Source organism: Laccaria bicolor, genomic scaffold (genome assembly GCF_000143565.1).
Source record: "Laccaria bicolor S238N-H82 LACBIscaffold_1 genomic scaffold, whole genome shotgun sequence".
Classification (NCBI taxonomy): Eukaryota; Fungi; Basidiomycota; class Agaricomycetes; order Agaricales; family Hydnangiaceae; genus Laccaria; species Laccaria bicolor.
The window spans coordinates 2,894,369-2,908,450 of NW_001889872.1; the positions used below are offsets into that span (position 1 = coordinate 2,894,369).

At 47.9% G+C, this 14,082-nt stretch overlaps 5 protein-coding genes across 5 annotated transcripts; 1 reads left to right on the forward strand and 4 right to left on the reverse strand.

Annotated features, from left to right (window-relative positions):
- Positions 1-92: 92 nt before the first annotated feature.
- LACBIDRAFT_301830 (uncharacterized protein) lies at positions 93-1,925 on the reverse strand (the record flags this gene model as incomplete). Its single annotated transcript, XM_001874267.1, has 11 exons — positions 93-189; positions 255-431; positions 489-592; positions 648-761; positions 811-944; positions 1,010-1,174; positions 1,224-1,306; positions 1,356-1,451; positions 1,505-1,612; positions 1,700-1,747; positions 1,801-1,925. 11 exons carry the CDS (start codon positions 1,923-1,925, stop codon positions 93-95), a joined length of 1,251 nt encoding a protein of 416 aa, XP_001874302.1.
- Positions 1,926-2,025: 100 nt separating this feature from the next.
- On the reverse strand, positions 2,026-3,727 carry LACBIDRAFT_181543 (uncharacterized protein; the record flags this gene model as incomplete). The annotated part of the gene is made up of 6 exons (XM_001874268.1): positions 2,026-2,347; positions 2,405-2,745; positions 2,800-2,947; positions 3,003-3,118; positions 3,180-3,532; positions 3,590-3,727. The coding sequence occupies 6 exons, from the start codon at positions 3,725-3,727 to the stop codon at positions 2,124-2,126; spliced, it is 1,320 nt and encodes a 439-aa protein (XP_001874303.1). The 3' UTR covers positions 2,026-2,123.
- Positions 3,728-8,778: 5,051 nt separating this feature from the next.
- LACBIDRAFT_227802 (uncharacterized protein) lies at positions 8,779-9,897 on the reverse strand (the record flags this gene model as incomplete). Its single annotated transcript, XM_001874269.1, has 8 exons — positions 8,779-8,858; positions 8,912-8,938; positions 9,019-9,150; positions 9,209-9,332; positions 9,387-9,392; positions 9,440-9,574; positions 9,621-9,692; positions 9,742-9,897. The coding sequence occupies 8 exons, from the start codon at positions 9,895-9,897 to the stop codon at positions 8,779-8,781; spliced, it is 732 nt and encodes a 243-aa protein (XP_001874304.1).
- Positions 9,898-10,016: 119 nt separating this feature from the next.
- LACBIDRAFT_301834 (uncharacterized protein) lies at positions 10,017-11,434 on the forward strand (the record flags this gene model as incomplete). Its single annotated transcript, XM_001873633.1, has 5 exons — positions 10,017-10,134; positions 10,185-10,683; positions 10,734-10,849; positions 10,902-11,110; positions 11,162-11,434. 5 exons carry the CDS (start codon positions 10,017-10,019, stop codon positions 11,432-11,434), a joined length of 1,215 nt encoding a protein of 404 aa, XP_001873668.1.
- Positions 11,435-12,393: 959 nt separating this feature from the next.
- On the reverse strand, positions 12,394-13,261 carry LACBIDRAFT_291905 (uncharacterized protein; the record flags this gene model as incomplete). The annotated part of the gene is made up of 4 exons (XM_001874270.1): positions 12,394-12,596; positions 12,657-12,687; positions 12,750-12,855; positions 12,934-13,261. 4 exons carry the CDS (start codon positions 13,259-13,261, stop codon positions 12,552-12,554), a joined length of 510 nt encoding a protein of 169 aa, XP_001874305.1. The 3' UTR covers positions 12,394-12,551.
- Between the last annotated feature and the right edge of the window lie 821 nt (positions 13,262-14,082).

A 14,082-nucleotide genomic window follows, 5' to 3' on the forward strand; every position in this document is an offset into this window, starting at 1 on the left:
GATTGCAATTACTACGTGGATCTACATTGATCAAAACAAACAACAATGTCAGTATATGACGAGCTATGGATGTGTGGGCACAGCAGAAAAACTCAGGATACCAGCTCTGACGAGGAAGACTCGGACGGTGTTGATGGGAATATCCATTCTTGAACCGCTTTCGTTGCTTCCTGAGGCTCGTTTGGTACCCTATTGACAGGTTATGAGTAAAGTTATTAGATTGTAGGAATGAGTTGATATGAAATAGAACTGACTGCAGTCTTGGTAACCATCGCCCATTCGATAACTCGAAGAAACGAGACACGTGTTTTTGCCCGCTCTCTTCCATCTTCCGGCGCTGTTCTCGTTGCGCGTCCTCAACATTAGATTTAGCATCTGTTGCTCGTTCCATGTCCTTGAGCACGATAGCCTCTGTTAAATCTTGCCACAGTCTGAGGGCATTTCGTCAAGGACAGTGATTCAAATATAGAGGAGTCTTCTTAACGCACCTGCGTGATTCATTTGCTTCCTGATCTTCTTCGGGTGGAACCCACTTGGGGGACACATTCTGACCATCCTTGGTGGCATCGAATAGAACCCGTTTCTTCCCCGTCTGACAGAACGAGTAAATACACCAAGGAAAGGACAACGACAACAGCCTTATGCACCTTGTTATTCCTGATTTCCATGAGGTGGCTCCACCTCCCCGATACTTCTCCGATTTCTGTGGAGTTCTTGCGTACCCGCCCGGACAATGCATTGTAGGTGCCCGAAAAAAAGCCCTGCAAAGACTGATCAGCTTAACGAATGATAATCACAGGAAAAAAGTGCCTTGGTTTTGAACTCAAGGTCGCAGTAATACCCATGCTTTTCGTTCTTGGCTATGCACGTGTCCCCCAGCTCGAGTACCATCTTTCCGAACAAAATCCCGCGGGCATACATATTAGGCATTGTGATGACGTATTCTACATAACAAAATTAGTGCGCGTATTCAACCGAGCAAGGTAAGACGTCATGAGCGTTCACGCACCACCGTCATCAGGTTTTCCGAGTAACGTCACGCGATTCTCACCCTCCATCGTTGTTGAGACGCTATTTCCAAGGAATTTGGACTTTGGACGGAGCTCCCCGATAATACTAACATGGTTCGCGGGGGATATATAGAAGAAGGCAGATATAGGTGGATGATGTGAAACTATCAGCACGTTAGTTGGGAGATGCGTTGGGTTCGATATTCCACGCGCCTTGCTCTGCGATGTAGAACCCTTGCGTACCGTTGGGATAGTCATACCTACACCGAAAGAATTCTCCGAGAATAGGGTTATATCTGAAGAGGACTCGAACATCTCTTTGGAGATGAGGACGATAGCACGTACGGTTTCTTGACACCTTTCGGTTTGATATGCCAACCCGCGAGGTAGTACTGCAACACACGGATAAACCGCTCCTCTGGGTCATCGAAGTTCTCGGCACTGATGATTGGATATGAGAATGACAAAAGAAGCAAAATGGAAGGGAGCCTTGCCCGAATATTAGATCTGGATGAGACATGAAATCGGTGATTCGCTCGAGCATACTTCGGGGCTCGAGCACAAATGTAGGGAAAGTAACTCTAGAAAGATCCATCCCCACTCTAATTCACGTCCATTTCCGAGAAGGAAGGGTAGAAAAGCGAGTCAGATCGAAGTCCTGGTGCATGAGGCGATTGTCGTAGACTTGCCTCAGCTGGGAGATTAACGATGTAATTATGGAGCCTTCATTCTCGTCCCTGAGATCGTCGTCAGTATCGCAGGCGAACATGTCCCAAGGCATGGTACAGACAAGATAGAGGTGTCGTCGGGCTCTGTGTCTGAAGGGGCTTTGTCGTTCTCGCCCCCCTCGAGTGAACCGCGTGGCTTTACAACGCGGCCAAGGGTGGACCCTGCCTGGCTGAAGAGGCCCATCATTGCTGCGAGGAGACTTGGTGCTTGTTATAGGAAGAGTGTGGTCGAACGTGGTGAAGAGGAGAATGGCTTTTTCGAGATCACAGCTTTCCGCTGAGCGCTTGAGAGATCAGACAGTACATTTACTCCGGCACAGTAATATCGCAGTAATGCCTAATGAAGTAACAGACAAGGTGCGTCTCCTCTAGCAAAGAAGCGTCTCTAGAAAACAATCTTCGTAGGTCCCTTGGGAACTGGTATATCATCTCGGAAAAATGCTCCGTATGCGCTATGCTCCTTTTTCTTGATCGTCATCGGGAACTTCTTCAATCCTTCGTAGTCAAACCCTCCCTCTCTCAACACTCGAGCAAATTCGCCAGCGAGAGATCGCTCGTGGTTGTCCCCAGTAAAAAATGTGATCGATTTTCCTGTCTTTCCACCCCGACCTGTATCAACCAAAATGAGATGAGATAATCCCCACTTGAACAGAAGGCTCAACCAACCCGTTCTTCCTATCCTATGGATATAATCCTCGATGGTCAGCGGAAAGGTATAGTTGATGACTGCCCCGACGTTGGGGATATCCAGTCCCCGTGCTGCAACGTCGGTCGCAACCATTAGGCCAGTTGTACCGTTTTTAAAGTTTTCCAAGGTCTCAAGCCGTGCGGGTTGTGACATATCTCCATGCAGCGCACCTACAGAATACCCATTGTACTTCAACATTTGCTCCACACGTGAAGCTTCTTTCTTGTACAGGGCAAAAATCAAGATAAGCGAATCGGAGGCACCTTTAGTAGAAGTTTTCTTGTGCGATAGCTTTTGCAAAAGGGCTAACAGCCTCTGGCTAATAAGGAAGGTTTGAAAGGCTGTGAAGAGCATGAAGAAGCGTCGTGCTCACTCTTTCGAACGGGAGTCGTCAAAGACGGCTACGCTTTGCTCGACGCGACTATTCGCTGTCAAGTCGTCGCTTCCTACTGTTACCCTCACCGGATTAGTCTGGAAGGTGCTAGCCAATCGCCGAACAGCCTCTGGCCATGTTGCGCTAACTGTCGGTATGGGTTCATGGGGATGATGCTTTAGAGGAGAGGAAGAAAAGCTTACACATCATCGTCTGCCTTTCTGCTGTAGGTTTCGTGCTGGAGATGATATTTCGGATATCATTCTCGAAACCTTTATCCAACATCCGATCCGCTTCATCTAGCACAAGATAGTCCACTCTACCAGAAACGAGTGGGCCGTCAGAAGGGAATACATTCAGAGCAAAGCTCGGAAACATACCCACTCAGATCACAGACACCTTCCTGCATCAGATCCAAAATTCGCCCAGGCGTCCCAACAATGATTCTTGTCGTCATACCATCCTTTGCCTTACTCGCGTTCTTGAGCATTTTTACCTGTGGGTCCTTCGGAACGCCACCAAAGACGGCCACACTGGCAATGCCAAAGGGTTTTCCGAGCGCAGCGAGGGTATCATGCGTTTGAAGAGCAAGCTCACGGGTGGGTGCGAGCACTAGAATGGATATCGTCGAATTCCCTGACTTTGACGATGATTTTGAAATTGACTTTATAAGTCGTGATAGCGCGGGTATACCGAATGCTAAAGTTTTCCCACTGTTTGTGGAGATATTAGTCTATGATTTGATCAGGGTAGGAGAAGATTCTTGCCTCCCGGTCTCAGCGATACCTACGACATCGCGACCCTCTAAGGCAGGCGGCCAGGTGCACGCTTGGATGGGTGTAGGTTCCTTGAAGCCGGCGAAGGAGGACTGAAGTTCAACCGGAACATTAAGTTGAGCGAAAGCAATTATAGGCTTCACGGAGGGCATATCTGGTGGAGTGTGAATTGTTATCGAATGTCTATCGAGGAACGCAGCTGCTTCTGCGGAGGTTGCAGGCGTCGGGGAGGGGGTTATTGAGGGTGTAGAGGAATCTGCGGATATAGTGATAGTCAGTTGGGGTTTGTCGAGGTCCATTCTGCTGACGCACTGTCGTCTGAGACGGATGTTGACGGCAAGGAAAAGCTTTTGACTGCTTCTGTCGCTGCTTGTTCCTCTTTACGTCTCTTTTTCCTATCTTTCTTGGATTCAGAAGTTCTTGCGTCCCCGACAGCTGCAGATTCATCTTCAGTTTCACGCTTGCGTTTCTTCTTCTTCTTCTTCTCCTTCCCACCATCTGTTGCGTTTTATAGACTGTATGAAAAGATTCAGAAGATAGGGACGCACCTTGAACAGAATCAACCACCATAGCATCTACATCCTTCTTCATTTTCTTCTCTTTCTTTTCGGGTTCGCTTTTCACTTCTGTGTAGACCAAGCTCAGAAGAGGATATTCAATGGGGAGGGTAGGCGGTACCCTCGCTATCTGTAAGCGCTGATTGCTTACGGTGGTTCTTTCTACTCTTTTTGACCTCTGTTGACGTCGTCTATCAGAAAGGCGTAAGACAATGTGTGGCGACTCACTGTCAATCTCAGCGTCAGCGGCGCCATCTTTTGATTTCTTTTTTATTTTTGGTGAAATTGAATCGTCGGACATGGTGGTTGGCAGAAAAAAAGTTGACCCAGTCGGCAATTCTATATTTGGACGATCTCATTGATCTGGACATATCGAGTACACTCGATTTATTCAAGCGACTGAATGTTGAATTGTGCCCACTACTTGTTGAATAGCCAAGCTGGTCAGTCAACTAGTCAAGCCTCAGTCTACGATTTTTTATGACGCTTGCTATCGCCAAGTATTGCTGAGTCGTGCATGGACTTGGAATTGCTTGCAAACAACATGTTGTCAACACAGCCCTTGTCCAACGCCAAGCCAGACTTTGGCCCTTATTTTGACTCTTTTATGACCCTCCTTTCCGTTACCCCTTAGGCGGTCTCCTTCGACATTAATGCATCTTTACTACCACCCATTCCTTGCGCTGGCCGTTCTCTTTCTCGTCTTATGCCCTACCTCGATTCATGGTGAGTGGTTCTGAACTTGCTCTTCTTGTTCCTGATCTGAATCGTCGTTCAGCCCACAGTGCTCCTGCTAGACTATTGAAAAGAGTCACAAATCCATCCATCATTTCTTTGGAGATACTACCCCGCCAGCCAAACTTGCAGTCCCTGAGTAAGCGCCGTCCACCGTCGCTCAATATCCTCCGCCACGACGACGTCTTCCGCCTCATCCTCTCTGCCTTTGACGACACCTTCCACCTTCATTTACGTCCAAATGATCACCTTATACATCCTGCTGCTCGTATCAATTACTACGCTATCACGGAATCTGGACAACATGTAATTACCCACGCGGAACCCCTCCTTCGCGAGTTTGTCAAGGCGTATCTGGGGGAGGTCGTCGATGTGCATCATTCTTCTGCCCGCATGCGCGAAGATGCCGCAGGAGTTGTGCCACGACCCCATTCTGCAGATTTAGGATGGGCACGTATCATGGTACATCACCAAGGTGACGCCGACAAAAATATTGCTCCTGTTTTCGAGGGCACGTTTTCTGCAAACGGTATAATATACCACATCATGACGAAAGAAAACTACAATCGCCACAAACATGATCTTGATCCAGAGACTGTCCAACCCCTCCATGGCGCTTCAGAAATGGTGATCTGGCGGGAGTCCGATGTCATGAGTTTTGAGGAAGATTATACAGCAAAGACGGGTCGCAGTGTCATTGGAAAAGCTGCCCTCCCTCAATCTTGCGGTCACGATCGACTGGATTATAATACCAACCCAGTCCAAAACCCAATGTTGCCTCATACGGCGACTGCTTCTTCCTCCTGGTTCGATCACCTCGTGAATCCCTCAGGCAACGAGTCAGTTTTTCGTCGAGATGATGCTCCTACCAGCAATGGAGGCATGGGTACAAAGTCCGCTGTCTTCTCCCTCCCTACCTGCACGAGCTCATAGCTGTCGCTAGCTTCGTTAATTTTATTGGGCAAACGACTGGCTGTCCCACTTCCCAGAAAGTTGTGAGTGTTGGGAGTCAATTGTTTATTTGGCGGCTTATTCGTGGCAGCTTTACATGGGCGTGGCTGCCGATTGCACGTATGTCTCAAAGTACAACGGTCAGGCGAACGCTACCACCCAGATTTTGACTAATTGGAACTCTGCGAGCGCACTTTATAAGGCATGTTTGCATTTCAACTTTCTTTGAATGAGGCTGACTGCTGGAACAGTCTACCTTCAATGTAAGCCTTGGTATTGCCGAACTCCAAGTTCAAAGTGCAATGTAAGCTCTGCAATATCTATGCAAATCGCATACTCTTCCTGACTTTGCCTTCTACTTTCCATCAGCTGCCCAACGGCGACTGACCCCGCCATCCCTTGGAATATACCGTGCAGCGGAGCTGAACTAGATACCCGCCTTTCTCTTTTCTCACAGTGGAGGGGAACGAGAGCCAACGACGGAACTGGCTTGTGGCATTTGATGAGTGGATGCCCAACAGGCTCGGAAGTTGGCATCGCATGGCTTGCAACTCTGTATGTCCCGTCCCTCCTGTCTTTGACTACCCGTTATCAATTAAATCAAGCTGTCAAACCACATCGGCTGGCACCGCACCAACTATCGTATCTGGTGCTGCAGTTTCGACATCAGGACTAACAGAATGGCAGGTTGTTGCACATGAAATAGGTCATAATTTTGGCGCCATCGTAAGCTCCGCATCACTCCCTCGACTTGATCCAAGCCCTAACTATCATCATTGCGTAGCACGACGTAGGCTCGCTTGCTGTCTGCATCTTCTTGCTATCTAATACATTATCTTCAGTGTGCCGACAACTGCACAACGAGCTCGCCTTGTTGTCCCTTGACTACCACTACATGCAACGCCAACGCACGGTTCGTTATGAGCCCTGTTTCGCAGGCCGGGGAGTCTGTATTTTCACCATGCAGTCTTGGAAATATCTGTTCGTTGTTTCTAGCTGCCGCTCTGCCTGTATGACTCAATCTACCATTCTAGGTGCTGTGATGAGGGGCGTACAAGGCGGCAAGGTTAATACGAGTTGCCTTGTTGACCCTGACCCAACTCGTCAGACCATCTCCCTTCAAATGTGTGGAAATGGCATTGTTGAAAAAGGGGAGGATTGCGATCCAGGCGTAGGCTCTAATTCAACGTGCTGCGATGTTGCGACATGCAAGTTCAAGGGAACAGCACAGTGCGATCCAGAAAACAGCGCATGTTGCACGAGCCAGTGTACCTTCGCCCCTGCAACGACAGTGTGCCGTCCTTCTAGGGACGTCAATTGTGATGTGCAGGAGGTTTGCACAGGCAACTCTTCATCGTGTCCAGCAGATGTGGTTATTCCTAACGGCAAGTTTACCGACCTATGATTTACCCGAATCTGACGCCAGTTTCTTTTGATAAAGGACGAAGCTGTGGAAGCGGTGACTTGAAGTGCGCAAGTGGTCAATGCACCTCCGTATCTCGTTAGTTTTGATTCATTGATTGACTTCTGGCATTTTTTTCTCACCAAGTCTATTCCAGTGCAATGTCAGAATGTCGGTGCTTCGATGGGCCTGAAGACGGCTTGTCCGGATCGAAGCGACCAATCTTGTCAGATCTCTTGCCAGGACCCCACCAATGCAGGAGCATGCGTCAGGCTGACGTCGTTGCTTATTGATGGATCACCCTGTGGTACGTGAACGTGTCTTCCCTCATCCCCCGTTGGCTGCGGAGATTCTGATACAGAACCAGGTTTCGGCGGTAGTTGCGTAGCTGGTAAATGCCAAGCGGCAGGGTTCTTAGACACCGCAAAGGTATATATCTACCCCCGCGATCGCCGTTCCGTGTCACACTCATTCATAAAATAGGCATGGTACACGCAAAATCTGCAGATTTCTATTCCCGTGACGATTGTTGCAGCGCTTGTGGCGTTTCTGGTTCTTTGGGCTATGTTTAGAGGTGAGTCCTCTTGCTTGACGTTGTGTCTTTTCTAACGCCCGATACTGTTTATACTCACAGGGGTGAGACGTTGCTGTGGAAGGCGCACCTCGGCGGCGAGAACTGTCATCCCAAAGCAGTCCATGGGAAGAGACCACGAGAGAATTCCAAGTCAAGATCCAACCTTCCAACCGAGATACGATAGGGTTGTAGGAACATCTGCGCAGCCTGGGACCAGGTATGTTGATCCTCGGATATGATTGCGCTTTGTTTTCATGGAGGCTCGAAAGTGGTTACACTCGCGTTCCCCCGGCAGCCCATGACCGATCTAGATCAGGGACGGGAAGTGGAGACTTAGGTTATAGATATGGAGCCAATAATCAGACTGCATGGGTTGATGACAGCCGGTACAACGGACCTGGACGGTAGTTCGTATTAACGCCTTGACGTCTATGATGTAGATCATTACTATTCTATTCGCAGATTTTATAGCGATTGTAATATTTGAACAGGATTCTTTGCTCTCTACCTTTCTTAGGTTAGCCAGATTCTAGGAGCACTGCAACTGTCAAGATACGCAGCCAATCCCAAATCCAAGGGCCACTAAACATGAAGATATATAAACCCAAAACTTGGCGTATGATAGGCATCTGTTCAGGAACTGGATCGAGTGCTATGTAAAAGGGTGTAGCCCACAACATACACTTACGTAGACGCAGCGAAGGACCAAAAATAAAGCTTGGTGACGCTCCTGATGTGAGTGTCCATCGATCTATCGCGGGATTAACTCGGGGGTGGCACTGTCAACATTTCTTACTCATTGTTGGGCGACTCTCGCGAAATGGAGAAAAGGTACAAATGATTGGCTGAGGTTCACATGACCTTGTCGTAGTTGGTGTTTGAGTGGTGGGAATACATTTATGGATGTGGGGGTAAATTTAATTACAATGGATTGCGTGGATTGGACCATGTGCGAAGTCTATGACATAATGTCGACGGAATCAATTATGGCGCAAGGGTAGGCTCAGTTGAGGGTCGTTTCTCGAGGATGCCATCAACAATACCAAATTCCATAGCTTCCTGGGCTATTCAAAATTGAGATGTTAAGAGGAGACTTCAAATTAGGACGAGAACTTACCCGTCATGTAATAGTCTCTTTCCAAGGCTTTTTCTGAAATGAGTGTTATTATCAGTTTGAAGCACCCGCCTAGTGGTTATAACGTTACTCACCAAATCGCGCCAGACCTTCTGCTTGGCTTTCCCCGTCCTTCCCACAGTGGCGCTGATAGATACCAGTTAATACCTGCCGTATGCGTAAAATCTCTTTGGCATGAATAGCGATATCAGACGCCTGTCCTGAGGCACCGCCTGAGGGCTCTAAAGTGAAAAGAAAAAAAGAATGAAGTAGAAAACTTGGGCTCAGATATATGCTTACGGTGTATCATGATACTGGCATTCGGCAAGCAGTGTCGCTTTCCTTTTTCGCCAGCAGCCAGCAGCAAGGAGCCCATGGAAGCTGCCAATCCGAGACTGTAGGTGTGGATCGGAGATGAAACATACTAAAAGCATTGCTTGTCAAATGGTGGGTTTAGTTGACGATGTCACAATTATACCTGCATCTAAACAATTCAGCACCCCCGAGTAGATATGGCATGATGGAGCTTACTGTGTCATAAATAGCGAGGCCTGCAGTTACGCTCCCTCCTGGAGAGTTGATGTACAGGTGAATAGGTTTGGTGGAGTCCTCTGCTTCCAAGAAAAGGAGTTGAGCAACGATTAGCGTTGAATCTGAGTCGCGTATCTAGTATGTGTCAGTTTGAGGCGGTTGGAGATTTCTACATCCTTACTGTGCCATGAAGCATAATGACACGCTCTCGTAAAAGGCGAGAGAAAATGTCATAGGAACGCTCTCCTCTTCCCTATGATTGCGATAAGTGAGATACGCAAGAAAGTTGAAGCAGTGCAGACGGTTTGCTCAATGACTATGGGAACGAGATTTGCGGATGGCGGAGAAGACCATTTTTCTTGTATTTGAGAAAAATAATTAGCCGACAAAGGATGAAATCGACGAATGCACTGAGAACGAGCTAGAACAGGTAGCCGATGAGGAAAGAGTCGCAACATGGTGGTCTTATGAGTGTGGCAGCGCGTGACGAACGCGTCAACAAAGCCAAAGAAACTTGAAAGAAACTGTGTTGGCAACACGACGTTGCGTTCACGCTTCCTCCTTGCCAGCAGCCGACATGTCACGACGAGAACAATCTGAAAGGTCTAGAGAGGCCCCAATGGACTACCAATGGACTAATCGAAGCGAGGTCCGACCTGTGTGGGCAGCACCTGACCCAAGCACCCCTCGGAAACGTATGTGGCCTTCTTTGCTGTTCCCTTGCCATACCTCAACATTCTTACAGGGTCACACGATGATCTCAACTCGCCTAGCCCTTCTTTATCGAATCTTTCACAAACACCTACATTCGGCTCTATACAAAATGTTCCTTTTCTTTTCTCCCAAACGTCAGTTCCGCAGACTCCCCGTTCCCATCCATGGGCCCCTCCGCCGCAATTTTCCCCATCGAAAGCTTTTCCGTCGCAAGAGGAGGTCACGGATGTGGACATGTCGGAAATCAGCCCATTAAAATACGAGGAAAGGGATACAGATCAGGTCAGGCCAGTGGCGACTGGTGCAATGAGACGTGTTTACAACCAAAGGGTAAAATCGCCGGGTAGCAAAATATATGGAAGACGAAGGCAAGAAGGCGACTTAGACTCAGACCCTGGTTCTGGCAGTGAAAATGACGAAGATAACGGCTCTATAGTGCCCATCAGAAGGCAGAACACCTCAAACCACTTTACGCTCAATATGCCTGCTCACCCTGCGCCTCAGTCGGACACACCCTATATTCTTCTTGGGTTAGTATTTTACGTCTTTTATAAAGGACCGTTCTTTAACAATGTTTTAGATATCTGCAATTCTTCTTCAACCTATCCCTCATCCTTTTATTTTTGTACCTCGTCGTGCAATTCATTCTGACCGTACAACGGGACGTCGAGCTACGTATTTCTGAATATTCTTCAGGTGAATTCCCAATTTGAGCTCCCCCTTTTGTGAGCTCAACAAACCTCCACAGATATTGTTCAAGAGATAGCAATGTGTGCTTTGCAGTTTAAAAATAACCTTTGTGCCACCAATCCCATTCCCGCTATGGCACAGCAATGCGGCAGCTGGGAGGCCTGTATGAATCGAGATCCAACAGTGGTAGGTCGGGCAAAGGTTGGTGCCGAGTTGATCGCAGAAGTCGTAAATGGCTTTGTCGAGCCGATCAGCTGGAAAACCTTGGTGCGTTTACGCGAGCAGTATGATCCAATTTCTTGACTGAATCCTTCCCAGATATTTACCTTGACATCGCTAGCGTTTTTAACCGTTTTCATCAACACCCTTCTCTCCTTGTACCGTGCTCGACATCAACCGACCCCTGCGGTTCCATCTCAACCGCCGCCCTCGTTCCCTATCCCAGCTACTCCATTTCCAGCACATCATTTTGGTGGTTACTTATCTCCAGCGCCGACCCCAAACTGGGGTCGGTACAAAAGTGGACAAGACTTGGAATCACCAACAAGAAGAAGGCGCCTGGAAGGAGGGGGTTCGGTGAAAATTAAATAATCATCTATGTTCTCTAACAATATGTCGGGTTTTTTCTTCAACTCTTTGCATCTTCCAATGTGCCATGGAGATCAAGTTGGGTCAGTGAAGTGCCCTGTCCTGTCGTTGGTGGAACCTTGATAGTTTGCACGAGGTGCATAAATTTGGTGGTTGGGCAATCTTAGGGTATTGCAGGGGTATTGCCAGCATTTTCAGGACAGATGTATTCCGGTCCTTCCCGTGCAAGTGCCTATGCATGTCAAACAAATGTCAAATGTGTGTACTTACGGTGATTTATTTAAATCTTGTCCGACGCTACCTTTAACCCCTTAAACAGGGTAGCACAGCTATCTCGAAGGGGCGAAGATCATTTGGGAGAATCTGATGCATCACATGGGCGGAAATGGAACCAGACGATTGGCGAGCATTTCAAAATTTCTAACCTTGCCCAACCCAAGCCAACCCACCGATGTGTCTCGATATGCACTGTCCTGTGTTTGACAGCTTTCGTTGATGAAGTCCAGGTCCATTTCCGCCACCAAGTGTATCTAGGCATATTTAAATAAGCATGTCCTTTAGGAGTCGGATTGGAGCATCAAGTTCAGATTCTGAAGGAAATAGGAACGCTCTTCCATGCGAGCCAAATGCGAGCCGCACAAATATTCAAACATCCCAGTTGTTCTTCATTGGGACCGCTCCGGAATATATCTATCCCGCACGTATGCACGCTTATACACATTAGTTACCGACGTCCTATCGTCAATACTCAACATTTCTCTTGGATTAATCAATCATGGATGTAAGTACAGTATCCTGACCAGAGTGACGTCGACAAGATCGCTAACCATGCCCCACCATGGCCATGTAAGTAGTAGCAGATGTCAATAATATGCACAACATCACCATGATTGTAAGCGATCACTAGCTAGTAACCTTCTCAACCCAAGTTTACTAATTCGGAGATAAATTGTGGACCAACATCATGTAAAATCGCGAGTGTCCAAGAATTCCTATTGTCAGGATGCCAGAGGCTGATCAAGGGGTGCTGTAACTGCTTCATGACTCATAGCGTCGACAATAGTAAATAATGACCGCTACGATCCCAGGAATAAAGCACCCTTAAGCCTCCAAATTGATGCTATTTCTTACTCCCCTCAGCAACAGCCTTTTCTTCCTCTTTTTTCTGATGAAAAGATCACAACCGGGTTAAGATTGTTCAATACATAGGGGGTTGAGTCCACACCTTCTGCTTAGCCCTCAAAATCTCAGCATCTCTGGCCATAAACATATCAACACCCTCTACATTTACTTGAGAAAATTGAAATTGTTAACTTACGCCTCCTTCCGCTTAGCCAAAGTAGCCGCACTCTCCTTCGGTTTCTTCTGGCCTGCCACGGCCTTCTTCTGAGCCTTGAGGCGATCCTGTTCACGTTGATTTCCCCCTGAGCGCCAACAAGGGTCTTCAATCAAGACAGAACATAGTGCAAAACGACGGAAAGTGGAAGGCCTTGAATACTTACGGGTCATGATGGTACAGCTGCGCCGATCGACTTGAGGAAGAGTCCCAACGTGTTCGACCGACGACAGCTCAAAAGCAAAAGCAGTGCAGAATTCGATCGGAGAAATTGTCGGAATTTTACCGGCCAAAAGGAACCCAGCTCGGATCCCCAGACCATGGTTGCTTTTGAAAACATGGTTGGGCGTGCAAGCTTCAACCCAGTTTTTGGTGCGTGTTACTGTCTTTAGAACTTGGGGGAGACCGAGTGAATAACATTCCAGATCCATCTCACCGCACTTATTTGCTATCACCAGAAGCTCATTGACCCTTGTACTCGTATCCTTCCCCATCACTATCTATCACCGCGCCCAGAAGGAGGTGCATCACGATACCGACGCTGGCAAGCCCACTTCTCATTGCTTCCGCAACGGAAGAAATGTCTTGCCAGTGGCCATAAAGTTTGCCTTGATGAGTCCCAGTTAGTCCCTTCGGCCCGGAAGGAAGAACATAGACGTGTGTGCACTTTTATATACTTACGTACCTCTCGAAATCAAGTCCATCCTTCTAGCACTTCCGGATATTCTGGTCGGAAAGAAAGTACAGTAGTCGTTTATTGTAGTCGTTTATTTTCGACATCAGCGCCGAAAATTGAGATCACACATTTCAATTGGGCAAATGTTCAACGTTGAATGTTAAACGCTCACATTTGCTCAGTCAGAGAGGTGGTCAGCAGTTGGTCAGCAGCCCTTCAACCCAGGGATGTTCAAGAATCAGGAGGTATTCCCAAACGGTGCCGCATCGAACCGCGTACGCCGTTTAGGGCTGGCAGAGGGATCTAGATTTGATCCTGATAAGATTACGCAATTGGAGCATTGATCGTGACGTGCCTTGCCAAGGCCAAACATAATCACATAAGCAAATATGGTAAGAGGTTCTAGATCTTCCCCAGAGCCGGGGCAACGGACCATTTGTGCATGTCATCCGAGATCCCATCGGGCCATTGCTCAGGTTGAAAGCGACGTGTCAAGTATGAAACGGCAACTTGCGTCGGTGATTGGGACGAGTAGCTAGAGCCACCAAAACGACTTTTTTTGTAGAGCTCGAGGACTCACCTCTGCAAAGTACTTGTGAGGTTAAATCCCCTATTCCGCATTCCGCAATCACGCGGCTG